At 39.0% G+C, this 27,024-nt stretch overlaps 1 protein-coding gene across 3 annotated transcripts in view; it reads right to left on the reverse strand.

The window, feature by feature from the left end:
- asic2 (acid-sensing (proton-gated) ion channel 2) overlaps positions 1–27,024 on the reverse strand; it is a 394,348-nt gene that overhangs the window by 111,117 nt on the left and 256,207 nt on the right. Inside the window, exon 1 of one of the 3 annotated variants that reach the window (XM_063472340.1) lies at positions 9,443–11,715. The exons of the other annotated variants lie outside the window; for them this stretch is intronic. Within the exon in view, the coding sequence (XP_063328410.1) occupies positions 9,443–10,135 (693 nt within the window). The 5' untranslated portion in view covers positions 10,136–11,715. Of the gene's footprint in view, positions 1–9,442; positions 11,716–27,024 lie in introns of those variants that run through there. 3 annotated transcript variants of the gene reach the window in all.

The raw sequence follows: 27,024 nt of genomic DNA on the forward strand, positions 1-27,024 counted from the left end.
GAAAATCTAATGAGTTTATGGAATGTTTTAGTGTAGGTGGCACTTTACAAAAGCTGAAGTACTATAAACATAAATCGTAATGTAAGGAAATCAAAAGCATGCTGAGCACAGTCCAAAAGGAAAATGCCTGTGATGTGATGTAGAGATGATGTCGGTGTGTTTCACAGGGGGGACTTTGGAAAACTGAACTGTCTCTTGGACTTCTGAAATGCATTTAATATTCTTCTTACATTTTGTGCTCTGAAATTAAAATATACAGAAGTGCAATGTAATGCAATCTGATAGAACATCCCTGCAATAACATCTCACCTTTGCGAAGCTTAGAACATTTAGTGATTGTTGACTTTGTGTCACAGAGTTGTTGATGCAACTGTAGGGTAATCTCTGAGACAATGTTACCAGTGTAGTCTTTGCTTGTGTTGTACTACACAAAATGCTGGATCTCATATAATGTCCATTAGCACTGAGCTATTTGGCCATATTGTATGTGCACAACACGGAGATGGTGCTGCAGGTGGGTGTTTTTTTGCCCAAAGGTGCTCACAGTGAATATAGATTTAAATCGTGGGTGTAGTAGTATGCATATCTTTAGAGCAGAATTTGTTTGTGTATGTGGGAAATGAGCTGTTAGGAAAAATGGTGAAATGTGAGACTTAAACTACACACTTTTTAAATACTGCAATCACTGCATGTGTCATCACTTATGTGCTGTATAAATGTTAAATATACTAAACACATATTGTGCCTTTAACCTTAACTACATCCCAGCCTTCGCTTTAAAATGAGATTCTTATTCACAAAAGCGTGTCAGCACCAAGCACTGAGAGGAACTTTGGGTTTAACGTCTTTCCTGATGACATGTCTCGAAGTGTAGAGCCTCGGGATCAGACCGACCCTGCCATTACTTGATATACCACTGCTTCAGTCACAGCCTCCTAAGAGAAGCTCAACAACGCAAATGTTTTTCTTAGCAGTACTACAAAGAAAGACCATGTGAAGCTCATTTGCTGGAACTCACACCCTTTATAAGGTGCAGTGGAGACTGGATACAGATTCTGCTAATGGTATTCATGGAACAGAACAGTATCCATTAGCTCTCTATTTCAAACACTAACCTCTTACACAAGTTTTGTGGTTTATGCATTGATGCGACCTTATGAATACTAACCATGTATAATCTTTTCATCTGCATTACGCTGGCAGATTAAGGTGACTGTTCGTTGTGCTTGCAGTCAAACAGCTACTGGATGCCGCCTGCATCTAGTGGCATATCAATGACCTGCGCTGTGGCCATTCATACACACAGTACTATTATGGTTTTTAATGTGGAACCTGGAAGTTGGAGCTCATGAAACCACTCAGGCCATCTGTTCTGAAGAGGGAAATTGGACTGGGGCTGAGGAGCATGGTTAGCACCAGGCCACCTGTGTTAATGAGATTGCTCTCGTTGGAGCTGAAGCTTCCAGCCTGACTCCCACTATTGTTTACTTGAAGCCAAATCAATAGCTTATGGTCTTACTTTGTGGAATTCTACCGAAAAGGTCTGTGACAAACGAAAGCAGGAGAGACCAGCATTATTACCTGGATGTGCTTAAAACTCAATCAGGGGCCTCTCCAGGCTCAGTGGAGATTGACCAGGCTTTGTAGGTGGCTTCGCAGGGCCCTCTGCAAATACGCCTCTTCATTGTGTTTATAGGCTCGGTGTGGAAAGTAAAAGAGGAAAGTCAAAAGGTGGTGCAGATCTCAGGTTTTCCCAGACAGACAATAAAATTGCAAATAATTAGAGCTCCAGAATGAAAATGGAAGGTTCAGCTGAAAATAGCCCCAAGACAACTGCAAGTACATCTACTGCCTAAATAAAAAAGTGGATGATGTTCCCAAACTTTCTGTTTCAGCTCAAAAACAATAAAAATAGGAATATTATTTTGAAGTAGTAGTTTACACATTCACATAAGAAATAAAATATTCCCAGTTTGATCTTGGGAGTAGACAATTCTCTTTGCGGATGTTTTCAGAAAGGCCATCTAGTGATATGTGCCAGTCAGGGTTCAGGTCCAATCATAGCCCAGAATCAGCTTTTCCTGAAGTCATCAATGACCTAAAAATCAACAGTGCTCCTTTTGACTCTGCTGATCATGACTTGGGCTTTATGATTCAGTTGGTTAGGTACTTGACTGGCTCTCGTCAAACCTAAAGGGTTGAGGTTTTCATTTTCAATTAGCAGTTGTAGATCTGCACAAATAAAAATTAAATCAGGGATTCCTCGAGTGTCTGTCTTGGTTCATTGCTCTTTAATCTTCGTATGCTTCCAGTTGGTGCTATCATAAAGAATCATAACATAGCCTACCATTCTTATTCCGCTGACAGACAGTTGTACCTATCCTTTTATGACGATCTAACGCCTGTTTACTGCATTGATGGCATTATTTGCTGAATATCTCAAAGTTTTTAGAACTGAACAGAGGCAAGACAGGGAGCAAGTCAGGAACCTCTGCATTATTTTAGACAGTGATCTCAGGTTTGATAATCATATTGATAAAATTAGCAGAAGTGCTTTCTATCACTGAAAAAATATAACAAAAGTTAGAAAATTCCTGTCTCAAAGAGACTGAGAAATTGGTCTTGCTTCCATGTCGGGCAGGTCAGATTATTGTAAACATTTATTTGCAGGACTCTCCAGATTGTTAGTAGGACAGACTCCTTATAAGTATGCAAAAAATATTGTGATCCCTTCATTGCCTCCCAGTGCAATACAGATGCTTTAGCTTTAAAATCCTTTTTTGCGTTCACAGAGCTTTTGATGGTTTTGCTCTCCAGTACATCTCAGACTTGCTTACTGTTTATAACCCAGTCAGACCTCTCAGGTCATCAGGTGGAGATCCTTTGTTATTAGAAACAGATCCAAGTGTGCTGAAGGTGCTTTCAGCTACTGTGGTTCTGTTCTTTGGAACAAGCTGCCTGTTGACCTGAGATCAATTACATTTGTGCTGACATTCAAAAACAAACTCAAAACCTCTTTGTTCACACAGGCTTACACTCAATAGCTGAGTGTGTATTTTAAGTTTTATTTTGCCGTTTCACTGCCTTAAGGCATTGTAACCCTACACAGGTTTTGATGCTTTTATTCTTTTGTGCTAAACACATTGAGTTTATGTGTAATGAAATGTGCCATATAAATAAAATTGCCATTGCCCTGAGCAAATTAAACATATCTGTCGTTGATGGCCACAGAACATCTTCTACATGTAAGCACATTAGTATTTTTTCTTATTATTAAAAAAAACCCAAAACACTTTTAAGCAATTTACTTTTATATAGACCTAAATTCTGTCTCATTTGTTACATGGTGAACCTAACGCTCCAGACAGTTACACCTTTAATGTCAGCAACATAAACACAGAGATGCAGAAGTCTCCAGTGTGAATTCAACTAGCTCAGTAGAAAACAAAGTTGGAAATGTGAGCTCACACGTTTCGCCCTTGACATATTTTTGTTTGGAATTTTTCATTTTTTAATTGGAAATGGTTTGTTTGCTTTGTTTTATTCTAATCAATAAAAAAGCAGACAAACAGTTTTTGAACACTAACTTTCTCTTGTTAGAAAATCTAGCAAGGACGTCCAGGCAACATTAAACACCTCAAATCCACGATGAGTTAGCATCTCTGACTTCGGTTTGACTTTACATCAACATGAAAATGAATCTAAAATCTAGAAACCTGGATCTAGAAATCTAATCTAATCTAGAAATTACATTAATCACCAGTGTAAAATCAAACAAACACACAGAACTGGCTTTTTTTTGGCTTCCATCTATTTTCTTTAATTTTGTAACCGTCATATACGAGCACCTGGAAACTATGAACAAATGAGAGCTACTATGTGGACTTCACCACTGGTTAAAATAAGCTGATAGCACTCTGGGATAAGGGTAGGGTGTAGGGAGGAGGGTTTTTTGTTGTTGTTGTTGTTGTTGTTGTTTTTGTTTTTTGTTTGTTTTGTTGTTGTTGTTTTGACCGCCCTTTTTGGTACTTTCCACTGTCTTGGTTGTGTGTTTTGTTTTTTCTTGTTTTTGTTGTTCTGGTTTGTTTTTGGGTTTTTTGGTTCACTTTGTTTTTCCCCTTTTCTTGATGACAAAACTGTAAAAAGGCAATGTCAGCCTATGGGGCAATTTGTGATTGTTATTTGTGCTTCACAATGAAAATATTTGAAGAGAGAATTTTGTAACCGTCATGTAACCAAACTGGTGAAAGCACGGATGCTGTTTACATGTATATGTACAATACTGAATTAAAGTATTGTGAAGCAAATAATATTTACTATTACTTTAATGATTATAATAATTTAATACATTTTGGGGGAAAAAAAGAAAAAAAATCCTTACTGTGATTGTAAGCAGAGAAAACAACGAACATTAGAAAATTAGTATTATAATAAAGCGCGTTTCTGTTAAGAGGTCACATAAGACAAAGACGCTGAACAGAGGAGCAGTTAAAGCCATCGTCCATTACACCATGCCTGACCCACAGCACCAATAGAAGATTATTAAATTTGTCATGTGCAACCCTGAGCAGACATCTACTAAACACAATGAGGAGATGAGGCTAATGAAAAATTAAAGTATGCTTAAAAGATTACTGCTAAAATTCACAAGAGACCTTGAGATTTCACCAGAGCAAAGGATTTGTGTTCAAATCTGTGTTTTTTAAAAGGAACCTGGGTTTCCTTTTTTTTGTGCAGTTGAATGTCACTTTAAACTAAACAACTACCTTCCTGAGCAGATTTACAAAAACAAAAGGATTTAGGGTAAGCTATGTCTATGTTGTTATATCGTGAAGAGGCAAACTTATATAATCAACTTCAAATTTAGGCATCCAGCAAACACAGAATATAGTTGCTTTGTGGTGCTGAGCAGCATGCAGAGGAAGCTGTAAGGTTGCTAAGACTAAACAAAAACAATAAAGTTGCTGTAAAGCCAAAACAATGAGCTGAAAGACTCTAAACTGCAGATGCAGATTTAAAAGTAGAATATACCAGCTCTAAGAAAAACTTGGATTCATTAATATTTGATACATGTACTGCATAATTCACAATTCAAAAACACGTATGAACCTCCTCAAGTCAAACCCCACAGGGGGGAAGGGCAGTATTAATGTGGCTCTGCAGTTATGAGATTTCTACTGAGATAGAGTTGATACATTACAGTGGGCAGACAGGGAGGTTCACCTTTTTTCATTCCCTACTTGGAGTATGATTAGGTGCTACTCTCCAACTCCAAGCAATGTTTAATTTGTCACTGCAGGTGCAGTTATCTCGTCCTTGATGGAGCTCTTAAATGTATGGTGGAGATGTATATCTGCTCGTCATAGGAAGTGGCTCTGTTACCTGGGATTTGATAAGGTATCAGCTACTCCCACTGAGGATGCTGAGAACAGTTTGCTTGGCCTTTGGCACGTTTCTCCAGATCTGTCATCCCCCGCTATTGGGACTAGCTGTGGGGTGGCTGAGAATACATCAGTATTGGAGATGTGGGAGCAATACAGACCACCATAAACTACAGCACGGAGCTAACAGATTTATTGATTTGCCAGCTTTCTACTAGTTCGCTGTGATGCAGTAGATTTAGCACATGAAATCCTGCTGCTATAAGGGCTGGGCAGAATTATGGGAACCATTTGTATTTGCGACCTGATCAACTAGATGCTTTTTTTTTTCAATGCCATCACTCACTTCCAACTTCTTGTCATACCTTTTTTCTTCTCTCCCAATCAAACCAGAGGCTGCCTGGCAGTTCAAAGGTTCCTCTGTACTCTAAAATCTGTAATAACCAACACATATTAAAACTGCATTTCCCACTTCTTTCTAAGACAGTTTTTACACACAAAAGAAAAGGGCTCTCTCAGGTTTATTTAGCCACAAGTCTATGTACGTGTACTTCCTATGTCTTGTTTAATCTAGCTGTTGCATGTTTTTTGGTCAGAGTGACACTGCTTTAAATACAGTGATAATGAATAGGCCTCAGGGAGTCTTTGCTGACTTGTAGCAGCAGGCTAATGAGATTAGCAAAACCGCTGAGGCCCGTTAACGCCATGAGGCCCACTTTAAGGTACAACAAGATGAAAAAGAAAACAGGACTGGAGCATCAATGTGACTCTGATCTGCAGAGTGGAGAACTGGCGTAGTATCCATGTAATAACTAACTAGGGAAACCTATATGGTGAAAAATATGCGCTAATTGTCGCTTGATTGGGGATCAAGCTGTGCTAGCGCTGCATCAACCTAGCTCCTTATGGTTTCTGCCTTTTGGATTTACTGGTATGGAGAGAGATTGCACAGATTGAGTCTTTATGTTTGGACGTTTGTATGTTGTGAAAGCAAGAAAATCATTCAGCTTGGATGAACTGCTGCAGTACTATTACTACTACTTGAACAGTTCACATCCTGAATGGATTCAACATCAAAAGTTTTGCATTGTTATATTGCAGCTAACCAACTGAATGCTTCTCCTTGACATCGATAGTAGCAACGCGCCCTTTCTACTGCTGCAAAGATTTCAAATATCTGAATTTAAACCAGAAAGAATATGTATTTGTCTTTACTGCAATCATTAGCATTCTTAAAAAAAATTAACGCATGGCTTGGGGCATGGTTCTGATTGCACACTTAATTTGCATGGTAGCAGTCTGATGTGCTTTGTCCTGTTTCTGACAGAGGACAAAAAGACAGAGTAAACACAAAGTTCAGCATGACAAATAAGTAAAACTGACGAAAACTAGTTTGATTGAAATGCACACACACAGAAACAACAAGAGTTGTGTGCGATTAGTCAGCTGGATGATTAATACAATTGGCTACAGCAATTATTCAAACTTTATTAATGCATAATTTAAGTTCACTCTTTGGTCTAAGATGCTATGCAGCCACTCATCACCAGTTGGAGCTATAGCTATTTCATATGGCAGCACCACTCTCCTTCCTGGAAGTTCTAAAATACACCAGGGTGGAAAATAAGAGATGAAACCATCGTGTGTCTGTAGATAGAAAATGGGTGTATGTCTACTAAAAGGGCATGTAAGTGCATTCAAAATGTGATCTGGTAAATGAGCTGGTTCTTATAAAGCGCTTTCCTGCTCTACCTGAGGACTCAAAGCGCTTTATATTTTGAGTGTCATTCACCCACTCACACACATTCATTTGAGCACTTTTTTCTTGTTTGCTTTCTATATAATATTCACCCTTGCCCAAGTTGCTCATATTGGAGAGCAACTTGAGATTATTTTTCTTGCCCAAGGATACTGTGGCATGCATACTGGAATGGGCAGAGATTGACCCATTAACGTTCCAATTGGAAGATGACCTGCTCTACCTACTGAGCTACAGCCACCTCTGGTTATTGGATATTGTTTTATCATTTAACACACTCCTTGAACATCCCTAAAATCTATGTTTTTAATTTTTTTCTTATAATCTGTGTTTTACTGTAAGGAGGGTTCCAAGCAATGCAATTATGCTGCTTTGTTTCTCAGCTTTTGTTTCTAAGGCTGCATGGCAAGCCATGTAAGAGCTTATACAAACTAAAGAAACTGAACTTGTATTAAACAACAAGAACAACTAAAAAGCTATTCATCTCTGAATCTCATTACTGAAGTGATAATGATGATGATGGTCTGCTCAGTTCTATTCAAAAGCATAAAGAGAGAAAAACACAGTTAGCTACAGTTTTGTTGTTAAACACAACAACTGTAATTCACTGGGATTTTTAGTGTAATTGTGATTATACCACCTGAAATGTCCTGCCAGTCTGACAGTATTGATGAAGAAGGAAAACAAAACTAGCAACACATCATGCCACGATCTAAAGAAACAGCTTTAGACAACAAACTTATTGATATCTATCGATCTGTAAAGGGATAGTAAGCCATTTCTAAGCCTTTGGGACTGCAGCGAACCAATATCCACAAATGAAGAAAACTTGGAATACTGGTAAACCTTCGTAGGATTGGCCACAGTGTTTTGAGTCCATGCTAGATACCATGTTAATTAACTAGTTATTAGGTTTAGGAGGGCAATTACTTTTTCACACAGGGGCAGACAGGTATTGGTTGAATTTAACTGAACTGAATTAAACTGAACTGAATCTCTAAAAATTTCATGTTGAACCTGCAGTAAAATGTTCTCCATTAGAAGAATCAGTATTAAAGTAAATTAAAATAAACTGTTGTAAAGAAAGCCTACATTAACCTGAAACCTGAAGCCTACACTACCCACAATGACACTTGACTATCAACTGTTCAGCCAGAGCACTAATGCAGCACTAGTAGCAGTAGTAAATGAAGTTTTTGGCAACATAGATCTGATAAGTTTACTTCTTGTCAGATTTGTTGTCTTCATTCAAAACCAAAATGATAGCAATTAAGACAGTGACGCTAGCTTCTTCTAAAGAAGGAATCTATGTCAACATATGGCAAATGACTAATATTCCACCTGCTATATGTGCTCCTCAAGACCTCAAATTAGACTTTGATTAAATCTGTGGAGTTCCCCTCTAACTGTTTTCTTCAGCTTCACTTTACACCATGTGCTGTATGGTCTTGGTTCCTTTTGTGTGGCTTATTATTGGAATTTATTGTAGTAAAAGCAGACAAAGTCACTAATGATATCAAAAACTAAATACTAAAAGTCTAAACTAAAACCTAAAAATTAAAATCCAAATATATTTAATTTTTACCAATCGAAAAAACAACTATAATTACGCTCACTATGGATTTGTTTAGATTTGTGTGCATTTTATACAGATATTTAATCATTTCTCCTTCTGTTTCCAACACTGAGTACATAGTAGAAAAGGAAAAAAAAGACAAAAAAAGTTTCAAACACAGCTTGAGCTTCAACATTTCCACAGAGAAAACATCTGCCATGTTTCAAACATGGCAAGGGAGCCCACGAGAAAGTGTGGGCACAGAAATCCACCAAACTCACATCCGCAGAGAAAAATAAGATGAGTGATCAGACACAGAGGCAGTAAACTCTCCTGGGGCAGTACTGTTAAAGAACATTTTTGATATGTAGGGGTCGTTTAATAGCCATTCTTGCCCACGAGCCTATAATTAGCCCATTTCATCTGTGTTAATGTATGATAATGGCTACTGTCATGCAACTTCCGAAACAAATCTTCTGAAAATGCATAAATTCATATCCCTTGGTTATTTTCTTAGCCAAGAGGTCTGGTGGTGATTTAATAAATGCAGAAAATGATGTTCAAACATTTCTATGATGACCAACAAAGCTTTAACAGCCAGTTATGCGTAAAATAGATTTTACAGTCTTATGTATTTAGGCTGACTACCGCAAAAGATGAGTTGCTTCAGCATGATGCAAATATTATTTTAACTTTTATACTGCAGTTTACTGCTTTCAGAAAGAAAAACACAAGAAGCCGACTTACAGAAGAGAAGTTATGAGCTCCACATGGCTCTCCTCTATATTTGCAGGACAGAAGCATGTCATCCAGTTGGTGGCTCAGTCTGTCCATAAACTCCAGGTTGGTCCCTTCAAAGTTTCTGGGTGGGAGAAAGAGCCTGAAGTCTGACAGTTTCTTGAACCAGGTGCGACGGTCCTCCTGAAGCAAGTCCAAAACCATGGGTCTCACTGTCCGGTTAGCAAGCAGCAGGCCCAGCCAGTGGCCAGCAAAGTACAGGTCACTCTTGGTGAGTTTGTAGAGGCGGATAGGGTTATTGTTACAGATAGTGACTGTAGGGAAAGCCAGTTCTTTGGCCCATTCAGTGTGGACTCGCGTGTATGTGGGAAAGGAAAGCCAGTGGAGTAAGCGGTTGGAGGACCAGGATAAAAGCAACCCTACAGAGGTGCAGAGTGCCAAAAGCCAGAAGGCCCTGCGGCCCACAGAGCCACCAGGGACGCAAATATGCCGCAACCCGTGTAGGCGTGTCCTTGACAGCAGAGTGGAAGTGACCTGGGCCAGAGTTGGCTTCGGATGAAGCCGCTGACGGCCTTTTCTGATCATGGCCGGAGATCCCCTCCGGAGACAGCGCCCTTCCAAGGCCATTGCTGTCCACAGTGCTCCTAAAGCCGCGGGAAAGGCTTCATTTCCCAGCCAGGCCTCAGGAGCTGGGGCCCACATGTAGCTCCAGGATAAATCCACTACTGTAATCCACACATGGATATGTGTTGGCCCTTAAAAACACTACAGACCTATAGACTTTGAAGTGCATTAACACTGCATGCACACACACACAAAAAGTGACCTTACGAAAGCTGTGTGTTTTGAAGCTGCCTTCTCTTATTGGTGCAGGAGCTCTGTTGAACTGAGCAGCAGCTACTTGTTGGTCATTTCTCTTGGTCTCTCCATGTGAGAGTGCTCCAATCATCCAGCTCAGCAGGGACAGAAAAAAAATCAGCTAGGCAAATGTGCTCCAAGCAAGGTGTCTTCTACATGAATGACTCCAGCATCCACGGCAGTTAGGGTGACAGTGAACAAGAGAGGATGAGACAGAGAGAGCGAAGGCAAGAGGAAGAGGGAGGGGAGAAGAGAGGGAGAGAAGAGGACAGAATACAAAATACCACAGGCTTAGTACAGAGGACAAAAAACAAATGAAAGAAGGGAAGGTAATTAAAATAATGAGATGACAGAGGACAGAATTGGTTGGTGTGGTGCAGTCCGCGAGAAGAGCCGTGTTCCAGCGCTGTAGTTTGTCTTCTTTTGGGTTAAGTATGTGTTTTTGAGCTTCACAGGCTTGCAGAAGTATTCATCAGCCAGAGGCAGCAATCACTTCCTTGTCACTATTAAGTATGTGGTTTAATTGAATTCACAAAAGTCTACCATCCTCATTTGTTTTCTTCACCCACTTTCTGGTCTCACTTTTGGTGCCTTTAGTTCTTTCTGATGTCACTGATCCGCTCCTCGTCTGTCCCTGAACTCGGTTTTAACCGGCGTTATTGGGTCCTGCAGGTAAACATGGGACAGCTTCATCGTGCAGCGGACCTCCTTCTCAGCAGCGCGGTCACACTTAGAGACGTACCACAACACACTTTCACATGGAGAAGGAGGCACTCATGCACGTACACGGACAAACACTCACAGTGGTTTCCTGCGGGAAACCAGACCAGAGATAATCTGTTCTGTCACACTCACATCTCAACATCTCTCCCCCCTTTATCTGTCTCCTGTTATTCTTTCTCCATCTTCTTCCCCCCTAGTTTTTTCTCCCCCACTCACAGACAGGATCTCTAATCTCAATATTCCCCTCATGTCTCCGCTCCTCCTTCTAAAAATACTCTCTCCAAATCAAATCCATCAACTTGCCCTCATGCTCCTCCTCCTCTTGTCTTTTATGTCAGTCAAGCCCCGTAAGCTCGACCTCCTGTCGGGCACCCCCACCTCCTCCTCTTCTTCTTCTTTTTCACTTTGTCCGAGCACTCCCTTGCTTTTCTTCCATCAGGAAAGGCTTCTGTGTGCGCTTTCCTCTCTCTGTGTCCTTGTCAGTTTCATCCAGCTCGCTCCCTCTCCCTGGTCTGAATGACTTCTCTCCTCTCTGTGATCTCTCTTTTCTCTCCGCCTCCCTCTCTCGATGTCTCTCACGCTTTTGCTCCTCTGTTTTGCTCTGCTTTTCAGGCAGCTTGTCCCCCCATTGCTCTTCTTCTCCTCCTCCTGCGCCACAGCTCTGTCCACGCAGCCGGTGAGCCCGTCACTGATGAGAGCGCCTGTCTCTCTCTGTGCTAACTTGCGCCGTCCTTCGCCCCCCTCTGTTTGTCTGCTGCTGCTGCTGAGCCACACAGCCTCAGAGCGATGAGAGGCTGCTGTGTGCATGCAGTGCACAAAAGCCACGCGTAGAATCTCTTGTTCTCTGGGTTAATTTTTTTTTTATCTCATTCTTTTTATTCCGGCAATAGAGATTTTAAATTTGTTTGGAAAAACTGGATTGGAATAAAATGGGTTATGCACTCTTTGCCGACTTTAGCTTTGGTCTTTTAGCACTTTGTCTAGTAAAGGGACCGTCTTCCCTCAGCTAAGTACCTGCTCATTGAGATTCACTGGATTTTTCTCTTAACTTTAACTTGAAATGGTCCACTAAACCTTAAGACATTTTAGTCTAGCAAAATAATAAGCAAAAAGAAAATTATATATATACATATTTTTCTTTTGATTGTAATTCCAAGCTGCTCTATTTCACGTAAATTTGTCCTTGTTCCTTAACCTGAGTTTATATCTCAGGTTAAGGAACACCCACTGAATTTTATGTTATTTCTTTTAATATCTCAATAGCAAAATTGATATGACCCAAATAGACACTCTGGCTATGGTATGTTTAGTGCTATGAATTAAAAAAACTATGTAAATCATTCATTTTTACACATAATTTCCATTTTTAATTTATTTGGTTCTTTGTAAGTAGCGCTGGTGGCCTCTGTAGTTCTATAAAGACAACGACCTTAATACATACCAAGCAAGGCTCCATATTCAATTCTCTGAGAAAGCTCATTTTATTTTTCATAAAACTTAGAGGCATAGTTCAGTCTTTGAGCGTGTCCTTTGTGGCTCTGAGCAAAACAACCTTCCACACAACAAAATGTTATCTTATTACCTCGCTTCTGATGTAAACCCACCTTTTGTACCATTTTTTTCCTTTTTAAATGGTGAAGGATTATTACATTCCTGGTCTGCAAATATAACTTGTGCCAACAAGCACTCTCCGTTTAGGACAGTCAAGTTAAATAGCCTTCGTCAATACAAGTAAACAGACAGCTTCAGAGCCAACTTGGTGTAAGGACTCTTGTACACCGAGTCCTGCAATGCATGGTTTTGTAAAATTCAAGGTTTCACTCATTAACATTCAGTAATGTTCTTGTGCCAATTACAGAGGAGACCATTTTCTCCCTGTGTGATGAAGGCTATTTTTCATTTCATTTTCATTTTTTAGATTGCTTAATTAAACTCCCCTAAGCTGCTCTCTGTTTCTACAGAAAAATGTAAAATAAAGCTCAGAATATAACCCCGTCTATATAATTTGTCAGAACCTGCAATGTGTGGTGGCTCTGAATAATTATCACGATATTAGATCATTTCTGTAGTTGTATATAATAAATGCCAGAGACCAAACGAATTAATATAAAACGGTTTCTTAACATCACGGGGTGAATATCGAACTCCGCGTGTGGGTTTGACAAGATTTTGACTGGAACCGTGTTGCTTTTTGCCGTTCAGCTGAAAGTTCTCGAACGCTGCTTGACAACTTCTTGTGATCTCATCTTTGAATGCGTAATGATAAGACATTTTTTAACTTTGAACTATAAAGCCCACACATAAGTTTAAAGAAACATTTCAGACTGTCAAGAGAAATTAGCACAGAAATCCAAACTGGCATGTGCTCGCATTTGCACACATAATGAAGCGCATCATTCCCAAACAGCAAAACGTGCACTGTGAAAACGTTAAAACAGGTCCATGTATAATGCATAACCAGCAAAAATACAAGAACAGGAACACAGTGTGAAATCTGAAATGTCAAATGCATGCATGTATATATATTTCTTCTAACGCCTACTGTATGCTATGGTGGAATGCATAAGCACGCACACATTCACTGCCTACAGCTAGAGGCAGAGGCAGCCTTCCAGAGCTTGGATCCACAGGCTGAATAATTAGCTTGGAGCCATAAAGAGGGTTTCTCAGTCCAGCTATGCAGCCAGTGTAACGAACAGCTCAAAGGCTCAATATATCCAATTTGCAATTCTAAAACATAAGGGAAATCACAGATTAATTAGGGACACAGCCAGCCCAAACAGATACAATTAGACCGCATTGTATAGCTGCAGCACCGTGGCACGTGTCTCCTATAAAATAATCCAGTATGTTTTAGTCAAACGCACTGTCACAAGATCAAAGGCCACATAGTAGCAAACTGGCAGTGAGAGAGCAGCCTGTAAATACAAACCACAATTAAACATTCATAGATTCATGTTAATGAGGCCTAGAATGTTTCAGAAGCCTGCATTAAACACTTAATAGTTAAACAGGGACTCTGCAAGGTTTTAGCTGATTCATAAGAGGGCAAGCTCCACGCTGGCCTTGTTAGTGAATGCACAGGTGAGGCTGTGTCAAGGGCAAGCAGAAGAAAGACAAAGGAGGCGAAGAAAAACAGTATACATGCACTGGGCTGCCATTAATCAAGACCCCAGCTTAATTTAAAATGTTAGCGGTGGCAGGCGAAGCAATCAGTGGCTTTTTCTGAGCTGTTAGACTTTTCCAAACTAACGGCAGCAACACTTGTCATCAGAGAAAAAAGCTTAGCGGGCAGCTTCACTTTCCATATTCCAGCTGGACTTAAAGCTTTTATTTTTTTAATACAAAGATAAGTCCCTGGGTAGCTACTGATTAAAACTTAAAGATTGATGTCTCATGGTAGCAGCTCATTTAATCATCATTCCATCTAATAGTTGTTGTCAGGGTTCATAGAACCATCTAGAGATCGCTTCCTTTGTGATGTGACAGAGGTTTGGCTTGGACTTGTCTATCATCTTCGAGTCTGTGTCAGGGATAACAACATGTTGAGGTGTGGCGCTCATTTGTGGCCAGAAAACTGGCTCCAGTGAAATCCTCAGCACGTTCCCCATCAAAGAATTCATATACTCAAACAAAGGTAGTGAATGCTGCTGTGCTCATCAATTTAGCTTAATTGATTTAACCTTAAAACAGCTGCTGCCTTGCATTAACACGAAAAATGTCTTTGATGTAGCTGATGCAGGCAGAACTGTCCTCCGGCATTCTTCTCCTGTAGAAGACAGTCTCTTTGGTTTATAGCAACACCTGCTCTAGATATTTTTTGTGTGTAAAAATGAGCCAGACTAAACCTTTACTAAACATTTCTCTGTTATAAGCCTTAGAGACACTTTCCAGATGTTTTTCAGTGACTTATTCTTACATTTAGAATCGCCCACTAAAATGCATTTTCTGTAAAACCTACAGTGTTTACACCATTTTTATCCAAGCAGTCACTCTTTTTCTGTTAATCAAAAAGACTGACCTCATTAGTAGTCAAAATGTTATCAGTGTATTTTTAAGCAACATTTTTTTTGCTCTATAAAATTCTGAGGATTAAGCTAGATAAATTTGATACGTCTTGGTTTTCTTTACTTTGTTTGCTTAGATAAAGTATGTCACTCTATACAAACTGCCTCGATGTGCAGCAGCTCAAAAGACAAGGCTGTTGAGACGCTTAAAAACAGTAAACGGAGACAAACAAAGGAGACTGTAGCGCTGAAAGGATGTGAGATAAGTGGCAGTTATCTGAGGATTTGTTACCAGTAGCAACACCTTCAGTAATCAGTTAACATGAATATTGATCACTGCCACTTTCAGCTACGAAATCCAGTCTTAGTTAAGAGGACTATAAATACATAGTGGTGTTCAGACATATATACAAGTCACATATACAGGACTATAATTTTGTAGCTAAAAGTAATGTTTACTTTTTTTACTGTACAGAATGAGATAAATAACTGGTATATGTTTGAAGTAAAACACAAATCAGCACGTTACTTAATTGAAGATAAGCAATCAGTCTGCTGTGCCAAATTCAGAAAAAAACAGGTTCTAGTCAAGACCGACTATTACAGAAGTTGCCCTTTGCACTCACCCGCATACTCATTTTGATTGAAAAGTCTTTAAAACTCTGAGTCACATAGAGAATAATAGGGCGCATGGTGATCATCCTACCTGTAAACGGCACAGCTGTCTCCTCTGTCGGGGCAGGAGGTGACACCACTCAAAGAAAACCACCAAAAAAACAGTCTCAGCAAGAAAACTGAACAGTTAGCAGTGATGGAGATGCTGTAATTCAGCCTGCAGGCTGAAAAAGAAGCAGCATTTTTTTGTGTTAAGAAAAAAACCACAGGAGCTCTGTTGCACATAGTCAGAAAGACTTATTTTAAAACTAGCTTTCTATACTGCGAATGACTTCAGCAACTGTCTAAAAGCAGCTCAACTTGCACAGTAGGTGTTAAGTTGAGATTAAATAATGTTAAATTGCATGAAGCCCTAATGATCTCTGTGGGATGTTGGGATTGAGAAAAGAATGAAAACACACGAGTGTAATGCAAAAATAATATTAAGAACACATTTAGAAACCTAAGAATAAAAACCGAGCACCGCTATTATTTAATCAGAACTTTGAACTCGTTTATTTTATTAAATGTACATATTATATTTTTCTTTGTCAAAATTAGAGAGAAATAACTGAGGGTTACTAGCTCCTCGCCAGCTAATGAAAAGCAGATTTACTTCATTTTCTGCTAAATCAATAGAGGTGGAAGTGGAATGACTTCAGCCCTGATGGCTTGAGGGTGGCCTGGAGGAACCCACAATGCCGGTGCTGTCGATCGCCCAACATTACAGAAGCAAACTGTGCTGAACATGATCACCTCTATTTTTATTAATTATCAGTGGTCACGGAAACATAACGAGGCACAGCTCAATAAAAAGAGTCCACTGATGTTGGGTTTCACCTGCTCGTTCAATATACTTATGCCACATCTGCTGCCACTGCTAAATGTTTTTAATTGATTCTCCGCATCATTAGGGAGTAGATTATGATGCTCCATATATCTTATATAACACATCAATTTGTCTGACTGATTTTGTTGCTCATTTTCAAAACCACAACTTATTTAAAATAAATCAGGAGTTTTGTAGCACATCATTAACATTGTACTCTTAGACTGCTGGACTAAAGTGGACAGAATCTGACAAATCGTTTCACCTAGATTACCAACAACGAAAGCTGACACCTGCAGCTTAGTCAGACGTTCATATTTGTAATGCTAATAGTGGTTAATGAAGCCTCGAGTTGGTAAAGCTTCAAGTTGCTAAAGCCTCCAGCAGAGATGAGGTGTGTGAGACTGACCAAGACCTGTCAACAGACGGTAATGTGAAAAATCAGATATCCATTTTTCGCCCAGGGACTTTTTATTCCCCCCAGTATCCATAATTTTATACAGTCACTGAACCTCTTCATAGTTGTTATTCATACGGATCCTGTGCTACCTCCAAAATCAGCTTCTCGTTTGAGGACAAAGGGAGCAAGCCAGGCAAACACTATCCTTTTTTTTCATCTGCTTCATGGTTGATTAGGTTTATTTTCATGCTGCTGCTCTTTTTTTATTAAACTACCACCACCTTTTTTGATTTAAAAATAGTGGGAAGCAGCTGCTTTAGATCCATCCTCACACCTGGCCCACATTTAGACAGAGCAGAAGGACATTTAAAATCTGACGAGCAAGTAGTTACAACAAAAAAGGGGAAGGTGCTTAAAATGTGGGCGTGCACACGTCTCAATGAATGTCCCAGTTTTAATAACCCCAAAACTGGTGTGTCATTCATCCAGCTGGACTCCAGTCCCCATGATTACACAATCAGCTTCAGTTACACTTACAATTTTCCCCAACTGACACTAGCTAAACACTGTCTGACAGGTTGGCAGCATCCCAGCTCCACTCTGCAAACACACTCCTAACCTTTATGGCTCCCTGCGGCCATCCACACACTTTGATAACCCCGGCCATGATTCAGTCTGCACACCAAAGAATCAACAGAAAACAATTGATGTCTTACCCTGGGATCTGCTGCGTCAGACAGACAAACTTAACACTAAAAGCATTCCTGTTTCCATAATTGTTGGAGCATTGCTGGAAATTGAATTAAATGCAAAAAGACATAATGTGCAAGTCATTGAAATTCTATATTCAATTGAATTTTGTACAGTTTGTTTTTATAATGCATTAAAATAAATTGGTTAGCAGTGGTTTGACATTGTCTTGCAGAAATAAGCAAGGCCTTTCTTAAAGAAAATGATGTGACATTATGTTACTCAAGCCTGTCCACAAAGCTACATAATGCGTCTTCTCTTTAATTTGCATGATATGGTACTCTTGATTTTCAAACAGACTTTCAGATTTTGTGTATCCAGATGGCAATGGCAGCATTACTGGCTCTTGTTTGGGTGCTGGTAGAGTTCTGACTTGCATTTGTGAACAATCTTTGCTCACTGAACATAAACACACATTTTCAGAAGTGTTACTGAAACATTGCTGTGAGCCATTTAAGAATTGTGATTTATTTATTTATGTTTTTAGAGATCTTAGCTAGTAGATCATGCTCATTCAGCACTGGGTTTTTGCCTTTTCCCTTATAGATAATTGCCTGGAACAGTTACTATCGGTTATTACAATATGATAGTATCTAGAGATTATGAAGTTTATGATGGAAATATTTTCCTACACAAGCTTAAAAAAAGAAAAACCTATTCTTATCTTTACTTCTGAAAGACTGAGATACTCTGGTATACTCTTTTTTTGTATTCAGTTCTGATACCGACACAGTGGATTTTTTCACAACTGTTCCACTCTTTTGTTGTATAGGGTGTGAACGGTTATATAACACTGCCTAGACCTGTTGGTAGAAGTAGTAATGGGGGTAACTTTAGGTCAGTGAAATCTAATTTACAATGTTTGTTTCTGCCATAACACTTAATGAGCACCAACTGCTGGCTGTTATGCAATAAGCAAACAACTTTAATTCTACCTTTTCACAAAATGAGGGTACTTAAATTTGCATTATTTGCATCGAAACTGATGGGGAAATCTACAAATGAAATCAACAAGTCTAGCTGGGTTCTACGATGGGTTTGTCCTTTTTTTCCCCTGTTATACTCACTTTACCCATGAATCAACACTTAAACTTTGCATGTCACATATTTTTCCAGGTGAAATTACTTTGTTCTTTTTTTAAGGTAATACAGTCCATAAGCACAAATTGAATTAATAAAGTAACACTATCATGAAAATGGGCAGAGTGTCTGAAGGCAGTCACAAATATGTGCAACAAATAAGTCTAAAACTTTTCTCTTTCTTGCTTCAGGCAACTAGCAAACATTAAAAACTCTCACCATGCATGCTCACAGCTTCTTGAGTGTGTCAGACTGTGACTCGGTAGTTATCAGCTTGCTCTTGTACAAGTTTAACAGCTGGTAAAGATTAGCGTGTTGATCCTTTGAGCTCAGAAAGCTGACTGTTCATGAGAGACATGACTCTGCTGCACATTTAAGATGGCTGGGAAGACAGAATCTGCAGCTTTGACACATAAAAATCTTGTTAAATCAAAAATTGAATTTCCAGCTGTTTTTTTTTCTTCTGATTGGCAGGAATTCATAAAGTACACCAAAAGCAAAGTTTCACTTGTGTCACTATAGGCTCCTGACCTCACCCACCCCCTGCAAAAAAATAAAAAAAACAGTCCATCATGTTTACGTACAATTAGCATCCAGGTGCACATGTATCATTCCCTTACTAATGATACAAGTCTCACTGCAGCTTTGCTTGCCATCTTTCTCTTCATTTTTTTTTCTGATCATTTTTCTTACAACAGGATTTGTTCCAGGGTTTCCATGGTAACACTGGCTACAGCTTAACTAACAGAATGACCAAAGACTGAACGTGGCAACACTCGGGGTTAAGGATCTACGTTTTTCACCTTTACTAAAAATAAAGCCAATTAAATTTAAAATGAACCCATCCCAGTCTAGGATCTTAATAACAACAGAAAGGATAAAGAAAATCTCTGTTAGGGAATTGAAAGCTCAGAGCCGAGACTGCCACAACAGTTCCAGCTAATGATGCCATTAGTGCTTTGGAGCACCACAATCAATCAGAGAAGTGATTAGCATGAGCATGTACAGAGAGTCGGGCCATTAGTCAAATGGGCCGTGTATAACCTTCAAGACATCGAGTCATCCGACATGCTTACACCTGCACACTAGAAAAAAAAAGGTGCATCACAGGGTAAGCAAAAAACATACAAATGGCCTTTATTAATACATGTTAAAAAGTATAATTATGTTGAGAGAGGTGTTGTGTTTCCATGGTAATTTTAGAGCGAAATAAAACGAGATCCAAATTTAGTCAAAGATTAAGTATGTAGCTAAGGTACCGCAGAGCTGTCTGACCTGAGCAGGAGAAGCAAACTTTACTTTTTAAGCGAGATGGATTAATGGTCTACCTCTGAATGCATTCTGTTGCATAATAAATGGAAATGAAAAATGTTTCAGGCAGAAGATTTAATGGAAAAACAGCAAACGCCGAGCTGACACTGAGCCAGGCCAGATGAGGGTGCTGAGGTGAAGCAAGAGAGAAAACACAGAGGGCAGTCATAAAGCTTTTGTTAAAATGCAACCATGGAAATCCATCTGTCCTTAATCTCCATAACTTATGTCAAAATAACGATGATGTCTCTGAAGTGATTCATTTTGTGCAACTTTGAGCAAAACGTCGTGTGGATTTAAAGTGAGTGGAAGTGTTCGGCAGATGTAGCAGAAGTGGCAGTGACTGATGGTGAAAAGATTTAGTTAATTTTGATCAAATGCGACACTAATTTATTTCAGAATATGCAAAGAATTGTCAAACACTGATACTTCATTATTAATGCAATTTTAATGACGCAGGGATTTATGAGAGTCGGAGAGATGGCATATGCTAAAGTCATTTAGGGAGCTGATGACTTTATGTTAACCCCACGTTAATTCATTCAGAGCTTCGTATTTCTAGCTCGAGTCTACCTTAAGAGCTACAGGTTTATGCAAGGAGGGACAAAACACAAGCAGACAGAGAAGAAAATGTGAACAGCTTGGATATACTGGCACTGCATGTATTTTTTTTTCACACTTCAACACAAGAGAACAAAAAGAATGTGTCTGAATAAAATAATCAAAAATCTTTTGTAAGCAGCGAGTGAGGCGAATATTTACAGAAACAATCGAAGCACAGTTTGATGAGAAAATCCTGCTGCTGCTCAGTTTTCTCTCATTTATGAACTTCAACCAATGTTGAATAGCGGTATTATGTTTGTATTGTAGAGATCGATTTTCACAACTGTAATGAATACAAATCACCACTGAATTAGCACCTTTATATCTCACCTGGCTACAGGGCGACGCCGAGCATTATTAGTTGCAGTATCCACAATAACGCATTTAATGACTGAAAATGAAATGAATGAAAAAGACATTAAGAAAAAAAAAAGTAATTACAGATATTGCAAATAAAATCAATTTGTCATGATTCAATAAGACCCACATCAAAACAGAAAACAATGGGTAAAAAAAACCCAAACACACTTTTTCTCTCTGTCCTGAAATTGCAGATCAATAAGAAAAAGTAAAGTTATTACTTCTTCACTGTACCTCTAATTTGTCTTAATTCCTGTGATTTGTTAAGGCTACTTGATTATGACAAAAATCATTTAGTTTAGAGTAGCTTGGTAAAGATGGAGATCTCAATTACTTCTCATGATTGCTCATAATTTATTGAGCTTTTTGCTATTCTACATGTTCACCTACCAAACACTTACGTTCATTTCCTTTACATGGATCCTTTTGAGCAAAGAGCTCTTTTACCTGCATCTTTGGGTGAAACGAAGTAAACTGAGAGTGAGCTTAAGCTTTAAAGGAAGAGCCAAAAAACTGCACTGGTTTTATATTTAACATAATATGAAATAAGTGTTTCACAGAAAAAAGACAAGTAAATGCAAAAATGTGTTGTTTTATATGGAAAATCTTGTAATCATGATATGTTGAATTCATATTGTGATCAAGCATTAACAGTTATCCAAGATTAAAATGACTCACTTAATATAAATCCTAGAATTGTCCTTTTTATGATCAGTCCTGTCATTACAGCTTCACACACTACACATTAAAACTAGGTGTGCTGTTCCTTAGCAACTCAAACTAGGGCCAAACTTCAAATAAATAACATCCCTTCTCTTTCCATGCCATAGCTTATTAACCAGCAGGTAGTTTAGAGCATATAAGCTATTTTGAATCAAAGTGCACAGCAGAAGCAGCAGTGTAGCTGGAGCTGAAAATCTAACACTGTCATCAGCATCAGTCAAAATACCCTCAGCAAGCCTCCACTCTTTGATTTAACCGTGAAAATTATTTTAGAATCATAAGCGAACTCCTCACTGTGGCCAAACTATAAAAACAGGCAGGCAAGTCATCGTTTTCCTCCCAGACCAGAGTAAATTTACACCCAGCATTGAAGTTTTCTGTTTCACTCAAATACTGTATCTCCTGAGAATGTATGTCTGATGAGTCTCACAACAGTACAAGAACCTTGCAGCTTTCAAATTTGCTGGCCGGGCTGCAAAGATAATACCCAGGATCAAAACTCCTCACACTTGTCAACAGTGGATGCTTCTCAGGGAGATGGAGGAAGGATGGAAAGTATGAGAACTGTGGAAGACATTCAGTAGGAAGCCTGCTTCCAGCTGTTTCCCTAAGGAAACATTGACCCTTCTGAGAATCTGCTTTTAGCGGTGCGCAGAAAGAAGACTGCCCTGGCACAGCACTGTAAGTGCTCCCATGAATTAAAGATGAGCTCAAGTTATTCTTCTGGCTTGAACTGACTGGAACAGATTTACAATTTGCATTTTATTTGAAAAGAACATAACCATCACATTCTTTCATTTGCAGGATCATATGTGACACATCTATGGTCAGTTTTCCAGGTTGCTCGGGAGATGATGGAGGCAGCCTTTCAGAAATAACGGTTAACTGTGTCTGTGTAAAATGTGTTATTTCAAGGCTGGGCAACGCTCAGAAAAAAGGGATCTTAACGTGAAAGATGGAACCAAGTGAAAATAAATTAAATATAATTATTATTTTATTAAGTAAAGGTTTGTGATGCAGAACATCATTTTAAAAATGACTGCAAATGTTAGATTTATATTTGTGAAAAACACTTTCTTTTTGTTTGTAACTTTCTTACAGAACTTGTGCATCAAAGTTAGACTTGTTAATTCGGGGCAGGATTTTCTTCCTAGCCACATTCTTGTTATGCCAAAACCAATTTATGTGACAGTGAGCTGAAGAAAGGTGCTGCCGTCTCCCCGATACAAGTGTGCAAACATCACTGCTGAAAGGTTGATGCATTTGAAGCCTGTAGACGATATCATGAAGACAGATGTGGTACACAGTACAGCTGTGCTTTAATCTAAACACAAACATCAGCCTCACAATGAAAACGTCAACATGCTGTTGTTAAGTGGGTATAATGTTTGCCATCTCAGTTTACTGTGTTTGTATGCTAATTTGGATTAGCAAATTACACAAGTACAACAGAGGCTAATGGCTATTAAGCAAAATACTGACAAACTGAAGCCATTTTCACCCGTGCACTGCAGTTGTGAATGTTTCTAGTCACTACTTTAAAGATGTACTTCATAGTTTCATATTAGTTTTATGTTGTGTAGATTTTCTTGGGTTTTCTAATTGTTAGGGCTCTGCATTGTGAATCATCTGCCTCGATCCCACCCTATTCCTATCATCCTCCTCTGTCATAGCAACCCTCTGGACTTCTTTACTGCATCCTTGAATCTTCTCTGTGGTCTTTGTTTTCCTCTACTTTCTGGCAGATCCATCTTCTACCTCCTTCTACCCATTTCTAATCTTGTCCATCCCGGTCCCTCCCAATGAAAATCGTAGCATCTTCAACTCTGCCACCTCAACCTCTTGTCTCCTGTTGTCTCGTCAACATCATAGCAGGTCTCACTAGCATCTTGTAAACATCCTCTTTCACTCTTGCCGCTATCCTTCTGTTACTAATCCTGACACTCATCTTCACCCACTCCATTCTGCCTGCACTCTCTTCTTCACCTCTCTTGTGCTCAGTTCATTGGTTTGAATGGTTGATCTCAGGTCATCAGCACTAGCCTCCTTCTCATTCATAAGCATGTATTCTGTCTTGCTTCTAATGACATTCATTTATCTTGTCTTCAGAGCAGACCTTCACCTCTCCAGGGTTTCTCCAGTGCTCCTCACTCTCGCTACACATCACAATGTTTCCTGCGAATATGCTAGTCCACAGAAGCTCCAGCATGACCTCCCCTGTCAGCCTGCCGATCCCTCTGGGACACAGAGCTTAAATACATATGAAATACATTTTTTTAGTCATATAAGCCCTGCACTAAGTGAAGGACAGTCTAGAGCTGTTACAATATTGTGCAAAAACTGTTTATTAATGTAATTGAGCATATAAGCAGATGGATTAGAAATGCTTCAAACATGTTAGATACAGTGTGACTCCAAAGAGCAGCAGGTTAACATGACCTCAAAAGCCACTCACACAATGATCCATTATTTTTCAGGTAGGGGCCTGTGATTGTAAAGTACATTATCTGGCAGCAGCTCTTACCAAAGTTCAGTGCTTCTCACAAGAGAAGTGAGAAAAACTGCTCTAATCTAGAACTTGTTCTTTAGACCTAAAGAACAGCAAAGGTTCTTTCAGGTCAGTGCTGGTAAACTGAATGTCTTTTTATCTTTTTATCTTTTCTTTTTTTTAATATCCACACCTGGTTGAGTAAAAAGGAAAGAACGTCTGAAAGAAAAATGTGGCTGTGCACTCCAAACAGTGTCCAGCCAGATTATTTGTTATGCTGACAGTGAAGGCACCTTGCAAACCTATGAGCTGGCAAACTCTCTCAGCACACTCAATTCAGAGTATAGCAGTGGCAACAACCTTGCTGCTTAAGCCAGGAAAAGCAGCCCACTCCAATGTGACCACCTATAAATTGGGAACTATTGTAGGGCATCATGTCCGTGTCACATTGTATGCATGTGTGGCTTGCACACACATTCAAAAGCTGTTATATATAATGCTTATATGGGGGATGTGTAGATATTTTGGGGCATGATCTGCTTGAAAACTGTTAACCTAAAGAATTTTGATAACAGTCATTATCACAATGATGTATAGGTTCAAACTGTGTCCTCTTCTGCTTCTTCACTACCTTATGAAAATCAATCACAGGTGGAAAATCTTTCAGCTAGCTATATCAGTATCTTCAGCAACAGCTACATGCTGATGCTCACAATAAGGGACACATAATCAATATCAACTGCACATCTTGATATATGGAGAAGAATGCAATGTACACACATGCCTCTTACAGAAAAGTCTGTGTGAAGCATGAATAGCTGTGTGTAAACACATCATTATCTTCTCCAAGCACATAAAGAGAAAGAACAGGGATTTGTTAGAACCAGTACAGAACTCTCAGGGCAACACTGAAATACACCAGGTAGATGTGAAATATATAGAAACTATTTCTTATTTATTTCCTTTTATTGTATTTAACCTTATAGCCTTTACATCTAGCCATCCCTCTCATGTTGTCTTTACTCTTGCAAATACAGTTGATGGAGTTTAACTTGTAAAGGTCAGAGATGTTGAGACAAAGCAATAATGAGATTTGTTGAAGGGCACCTGTATTAGGTTTACACCAGTGTGTGGCCTTTTTAGGTTAAAAATAGAAACTGTAAGAACAACAAAGACCTCGATGTTTTGGCACTTCATATTTAGTGACCTTTTTATCTAAAAAGCTTTGGGTGTTTGGTATATTACTGCAACACTGTCTGAGCAAATTATTATCTTTTTATATAAGTGTGATAAACTCAAACAGTACGTCTGTGTAGGGTTATTTCATTAGGTACATGGCATAAAACACTGCAGGAGGGGGAACAACTGAAAACACTCAAGTTACAAAACGTCTGACATGTAATACGAAAGGTTTTTGCTGAGTACCAAACAATTATTTTTCAGATGACTCCATCCACTGTATGTATAACTGCAACGGAGGTGAAGAGGAGACACGTTTTTCACTAATTGTCACACATCAGGAATTTTTTTCCTCTGTGGCAGTAAAACGCTGTCAGAAGCTCCCATAGATTCAATCAGGCATTAGACTTTGAAGGTTAAAAGAGACAATGCAAACAGACATTAAAAAACTCAAACTCAGTAGCAACAAAAGACTTAGCTAGAATTAGCGCATTCAGCCCAGATATTCTCAAAAAATGAAAGTATGATGAAAAATAGCACAAGAACTAAAATTGACATAGAAAATGATAATTTTGCACATAATTCAGAGGAGCAGTCTTTCCTATACAGAGCTTCAGAACAACACAGAATTTTGCCAGGCATATAAAAGACACAGAAGCCATTTCTTTTTTTAAATCTTGGCAAGGACTGGTACGTTAAAGATGCACCTATAGTTATTAAAAGCTTCATCGTCACAGTGAGGATTCGTTAGGAGTTGGCACAACTGCAAGCAGAACACTAAAAGTAAAAACTACAAGTACTGTAAGTATTAATTGTAACCAAAAGAAGAGTGGCACAGAATGACAGTAAATCTTACCAGAGACAAAATACAGATTACACAAACATTAATTATCAAGGTTGTTCCTTTATTCTAAATGGGTATTAAATGAACAAAAAAAAAAGTACAATCCTGAAATTATGATTCAGTTGATCAAATAATTGTATTCATCTTTGTATGCAGATGGTTTTGCTTTTATGTCTACCCATCCCTTTGTTTACTGCTGCTGCTCAGATGTATGTTTTTGAACAACAAGCTTAATGGACCCTAAGACACTTGCCGAACATGCTATTAGGGTCACTATTAAAAACAGCAGTTTAACGGCATCACCCGGTGAATAAGTATTTGTACTGCGATGATGCTGTAAAGAAATAATGTTGAAATAATGATCTTTGAAGAGAGCTGGACCTCGGGGTTTTACATGAACGAGTGCACTGACAACGGTTAGCAGAAAGCACTGCATGTATTTCTGCACAATTTTAGCTTTGCAACAGGTTGGAATAGCACCAAGCAGGAGAGGAACGCACTGTGATTTAGAAACAATACTGAAGTGCAACATGCCCCGAAACAGCAAATACATCTCATCAGCATCTAAACAGGCACGGAGTTTCGAAGACGCTGTTTCAGCTGCTGTCTGTTTAATAGCAGGATGCACATGATAAACTGCTCTACAGGATGGAAGTCTGATTTCTGATCAATTGCTTGAGTGCTGATGTTTTCACAGGAGAATACTGATAGAAAGTTTAACCCATCACTCATATGCTTGTCTTGTAAAATGTCTACAGAACACAGAGGCAGAATTTTGTTCC

The sequence above is a fragment of the Pelmatolapia mariae genome, linkage group LG4 (genome assembly GCF_036321145.2).
Source record: "Pelmatolapia mariae isolate MD_Pm_ZW linkage group LG4, Pm_UMD_F_2, whole genome shotgun sequence".
Lineage (NCBI taxonomy): Eukaryota > Metazoa > Chordata > Actinopteri > Cichliformes > Cichlidae > Pelmatolapia > Pelmatolapia mariae.